The following is a 5748-nucleotide window of genomic DNA, read 5'->3' as shown; positions in this document are numbered from 1 at the left end:
ACACACACACACACACACACACACACACACACACACACACACACACACACACACACACACACACACACACACACACAGATGTAGAGTAGAACCAAAAGAGTCTCTTGGACTGAGATTCGTTTACTTGTATTATCAAAATTAATTTTAAAATAATAAATTAATCCTATTAATACACATCTGAGGGCTGAAATAAGGCTTGGTGACAGTGACAGTACTTAACATGCTTAACAGGCTCTATTTAGTCTAACCATTGTTCAGTGGAAGGGCTTAGGGCATGATTTCCCCTCCACCAGTCTTAAGTGCTGCTTTTTTCATTTAGCTGAATTGGACCTGTGTTTTTTCCTGTTATTGTTCATTTATAGATCTGTCTCCTGTCTCGGCAACACGGTCTGTTAACTTGGCTGTTTCCTATTTTACATCCTTCAATACATAAATTAGGATATTCTGTTGCTGATAATGAACGTCTCGGACAAAGACTTGTTTTCTATTATAATAAAGCCTTTATTAGTATATTTTCCAAAAAGTCTTAACTTTTTCCCGAGATAAGTTCTCTATTATTTGGTCACAACAAAGCGGCCTGTTCTGTTTGATAAAGTGAGTGTGTTAGTTTGTAGTTTTCTTTTAAGTGTCGAGCTGTGATGTAATGTGTCTGCAGGTATAAATATAGAGGCATGGCTGCTCAGCGTCCATGCAGATCAATGTCGCCCCGGCGCTGAAGTCAGTGCGCCTGTCGGTCTGGGAATGAGCGCAACTTCTACACACTTCTCTGTGTCGCACCGTTGCTTCGCCTGTGTTGTACTGTCACTTCACTGGGAGAGCGCACGCCGGAGGCTGCTTTCTGAGTCAAACTTGGCATGGGTTCTTTGTCGGCCCTGAGGACCGTCCTAGTTTTGAACCTGGTCACGGCCCTCGCGGGATGCGCCCCGGGTTTGAACGGGACAGCGGAGCGCTGGGAGGCCCTTTACTCCCGTTCTCTGGCACGGATCCCGGGGGAAAAGCGGGAGGAGATCAGTCGGGACGGAGACTACCTCCTAGGCATTAAACGGTTGCGGCGCCTCTACTGCAACGTGGGGATTGGTTTTCATATACAAGTGTTACCCGACGGCAGAATAACAGGAGTACACAGCGAGAATCGTTACAGTAAGTGGCTTTTATCATTATTATTAATTGACCCGAATTGATCCATCCGGGATCCATACGATACACCTGTATCGTAGCTTTTTAACCAAAGTCCATAGAGAAGCCGTGCTGTTACTAAATAATTGAAAATTGTTTTCAGTCGCCTTAGGGATACTAGAATGTAAACTATAGGAACTAACTCACCGTAACTCATCCGTCTTACCCAGGTTTGAATCCTTAATAACACATCAGTTGTTTCCACCTGATCCAGTCCTCTAGATCCCCAAGAGGCGACGTTGCTCAGCTCATATTGATCCACACCGCTTCAAAACATCTGGAGTCCCTCTTCGGTCCCGCAAATCAGCACAAATATGCGCAAGCTTTTGCGCCTGACGTGTAACCAGAGCTTGCTGTAATCCGGGCCTGGAGCCAGCCAGAACCCTAAAGTTAGGACAGGCCCGGCTGTGAGGACAGATTAACCCCCGCACTTCAGCGCAGGCATACTTATGCACCACTTTATATTACGGGTTTTTGGAATGGAAACCTGCTGTGTAACTAATAAACACTTATATTTTTTCATTGCTTCTATAACCTGTGGATCCAAAATGTTAAAAAGACAAGTGTGGAGTTGTCAGGTTATTCTTACAGCTTTGTTCTATTTAAAGCCAAGACATAAAATCTCCGAAAAGCACCTGATACAAAAGCTCAGAAACCGCTCCATGCAGCGTGAGGCCAAAGCAGAACATTCTTACATGTTAAGCCTCACATTTTTTTTCTGTACGATTCATACACCTTCTGCAAAGAATGACCAGGGCTCCTCTGGTATCGTTTACAAGGCAGTCTTGACATTCTTGACATTAAAAGGAATCTTTCAGACCAATTTCATGTAAAAAAAAAAAAAAACTGGTAAATGGCACTTTGCTTACTGGTTTCCAAACTTAATTTAGGCACTTCATAGTTTTAAATTACTATCAAAAAAATGAACTTTTGTGTAAAATGTTGCACTGATTGTGGAGCTGAATAATGCCCAAATGTTTTGTTAACTTGAAAAGCAAAGCGTGATAACTCAATTTGCTGACAGATAGAAAGGTAGAATTGTGAGAAGACATTTTTTCCCTTGACGGACGGTTTCAACATGCATTCTTTATCTTTCTGAAGGTCTGCTACAGATCTCTCCCGTGGAGAGAGGGGTGGTTACTCTGCTGGGTGTTCACAGTGGGCTCTTTGTGGCCATGAACCGAAGAGGAAAACTTTATGGATCTGTGAGTGTTTATGGATCTGTATTCAGTTCTTCTTTTAATGGATACATGTTCTGTTGTCTTCTGCTACAGATATTTTGTTACTGCTTTAGCTGTGTTTGCATGTGATGTCAATTTCCCAGGCTGGCTAATATTTTAGATGTCATGAATTCAAGTTATGTTGTCTCCACTAAACTGCTATCTTGATAATATGCTGGTGAAAATGTGTGAGTTTCCAAATTAAGAAAATGACATAGGTATATTACAGTCAATAACAAACAAGCAACAGCAGAAATAACACCTCTGTGTTAAACTAAACTTCAATGTGTCAAAGAAAATTATTTAGTTTTTTTTTTCTAAAATTTCAATGGTAATTAGTTGCAACATACAAAAACATTTGTTGTAGTAGAATGGGAAGACTTGCAAATGCTTTCTAGTGAACAATTACATTCTCCTTTTATTCTAGCAGGTGCATGTCAATTAATTTTATATGGTTAGTTAATACATAACTAAAGTATCAAGAAGGCTCAGATTGCTTCAAGGTAAATAGTCTTAACTTATATATAGTGCTTCACGATCATGACTTAAAACTCTTTTACACTGCAGCCTTTTTACCTCTTTTTACCTAGCTGCTCTCTCAACTCTCACACAGTATACACACTGATACATACACCGATAAATATCTGTTCCCCATGTAAGTGGCCCAGGTTGTCTCTCTGATGTACACAGACTGTCCAGAGTATATGTCTGTACTTTTTGTGAAAAGTGAAACCAAAGTGAAGTTTCTTGTTTGTGTGCTCAGCCACTAAATAATGTGATTCTGATTCGCTGAGGGAACATTAACATGATGATAAGCTAATTAAATCAGATGTTGGTGTCTTCGGCAGTGTGGGCTGGTCCCAAGTCCAGATGAAAAAGGAAATCAGAATCTCAATTAAACTTTTGACAGAAGGAAGAATGAAGTGCTCAGAAATCACCCATAGATCACCGTGGCCACGTTGGACCAGCAAGAATACATGACGTGACTCCCAGGGCATCACTGACTGAAATGTCACACTGGCTGTCCAGAAACTTGAATTCTGTCCTCTTCATTCTTCCTCTATATGCTTTGATATCCAAAACAAATGCAATATTTATTTTCATTTCATTGGATTACTTGGGACTTCTTTACTCCTTGGCATGCTTTCTCTGGTTCATGAGTGACTTAACTCGAGAATAGAAACAGTTTTATAGCCCACCTCCTGCATACATCTAGAGGTTCTTGAAGCTCTGATTTCAGCTGCAGCCTCAAAGCTCCCCAAAACTCTTGAAAAGTCATGATTACCTATAGTGCCAGTGCCTGTTTTCTACCAAACCTTTTCTCTCATAACATGGTTGGATAGTGATCTCGGAATTGTCAGTCATGTGTCATGTGACTGACAACTGTGAAGTCTGCAGTCTTTCATGAGCCTGTGTTGCCTATAAAACAGGTATAACAGATGAAAAGACTAAAATGTCAAAGGGTGCGACTACTGCAAGTGGAGGGCATGTTGGTGAGTTTCGTGTTTGGTTGCCTGATTCACATGAACAATTAAACCCAGAAATGGAAAGGATGAAAGTTAATTTGATTATGACAACAAAATTATGGTTATGGTTCTGTAACTATGAAACTTTGAGACATTTTTGTTCGAGCTGCATCTTTACAATGATGTCCAAAAAGCAGGCATGCAAAATAAAATTCACATTGAAAAAAAATACACATATAATTTATGCATTTAAAAGAAATTATGTGAAATAATAAAAAAAAAACATAAACATTCTTCAAGGAATCAAGGCATGGTCAAGTTGGTGCTAAGGATTTTAGCCCAGAATTTTGGGCCAAGGGAGATACAGAAAAAAGATGAGCTGTGAGTTTCTTGCCGTTTTTAATTTTGCAGGTTGCATGAAGTAACTGAACTCAATCTTTTTGTGAATCAGGATAGTTTTCTGGGGTAATCTTTCCCTTCCTGTTGTTTATACTGTAGGAACCTGGGATCAAAGACCAAACAGATAAACAGGTAGAAATGTTCCTCAGAAAACAGCTTCTGAGGCAGAAGGACTTTTTGGATTATTACTGAACTCATAGTAGAGCTTTGTTAGAGAATGCTGAGCAGCTGCACAGTGTTTTGCTTCAAGGCAAAGCAAGATGAGGCAATTCTATTTGTATAGCACAATTTAAGCAACAATGCAATACAAAGTAGACTACATGATTAAAAGGACAAGTAAACAACAAACTCAGTGTTTCGGCTGTTTTTCAGTTTTCTGGAAGTTTGTTCCAGATTTGTGGAGCATAAATACTGAATGCATCTTTTCCATGCTTGGTTCTGGTTCTTGGGATGCAGAGTTAGCCAGAACCAGAAGACCTGAGAGATCTGGAAGTTTGATACAACAACAATAGGTCTTTAATGTATTGTGGTGCTAACAAAACATTTTAAAATCTGTCCTCTGAGCTCCAGGGAGTCATTGTAAGGACTTTAGAACTGTGGTAATGTGTTTTATTTTCTTGTTTTAGGGAGAACGCCTGGAAATGTTCTTCAGGTGATAGAAGGCCGAACGGGTTTATTGTTATCTGGTGACATTGTGCTGTAGAGCTGTGTATCATCAGCATAGTTATGACAACTTATTACTGGTAATGATCTGAACTTGTGAGAGCATGTAAATATTTAATAAGACAGCCTTCCAAGATGGAACCTTGGGGAACCCTGAATATGACTGCTTTGTATCTCTGATGAGTTACCAGTTGTTACCTAATGACACAAAGATGTACACTCTTAGAAATGGCTGTAAATTTACGGCGGAATTCCAGCAGTAACATACTGTTGTTACAAAATACGGTAGGATATCGTCAATTTGATGTCTTCTTCTCTTGTCACAATCAAGACTGACGACTGGCAGTAAACTACCGCAAAATAATTGTAAAATACAGTTTTTTCCCTAGGCAAGACATTTTACTTGTATTTGCATCTTAGAGAAGCAGCATTTAAAGACAATAATAAACGGAAAGAAAAAAATACTTTCCATAATAAATCTTTTAGGGAATGAATCGAAATCTACAGAGCATAATCAAAAATGTTAGAATACCAGTGTTGGTGTTATACAGGTCCTTCTAAAAAAATTATCATATTGTGATAAAGTTCATTATTTTTCATAATGTAATGATAAAAATTAAACTGTCATATATTTTAGATTCATTGCACACCAACTGAAATATTTCAGGTCTTTTATTGTTTTAATACCACTGACCATGGTATTACTGTGCTCAATTGGCCTGCCAACTTTCCTGACCTGAACCCCATAGAGAATCTGTGGGATATTGTGAAGAGAAAGTTGAGAGACGCAAGACCCAACACTCTGGATGAGCTTAAGGCTGCTA

The 5748-nt window shown here is 39.3% G+C and overlaps 1 protein-coding gene across 1 annotated transcript in view; it reads left to right on the top strand.

Annotated features, from left to right (window-relative positions):
• Positions 1-716: 716 nt before the first annotated feature.
• Positions 717-5748, top strand: part of fgf4 (fibroblast growth factor 4) — a 40591-nt gene continuing 35559 nt past the window's right edge. The window contains exons 1-2 of the mRNA XM_008404977.2: positions 717-1140; positions 2278-2381. Coding sequence (XP_008403199.1) covers positions 855-1140; positions 2278-2381 — 390 coding nt within the window. The 5' untranslated portion in view covers positions 717-854. The remainder of the gene's footprint in view (positions 1141-2277; positions 2382-5748) is intronic.

Source organism: Poecilia reticulata, linkage group LG3, assembly GCF_000633615.1.
Source record: "Poecilia reticulata strain Guanapo linkage group LG3, Guppy_female_1.0+MT, whole genome shotgun sequence".
Lineage (NCBI taxonomy): Eukaryota > Metazoa > Chordata > Actinopteri > Cyprinodontiformes > Poeciliidae > Poecilia > Poecilia reticulata.
The sequence above is the reverse complement of the archived record's forward strand: the minus strand, read 5'-3'. Positions and strand labels throughout refer to the sequence as shown.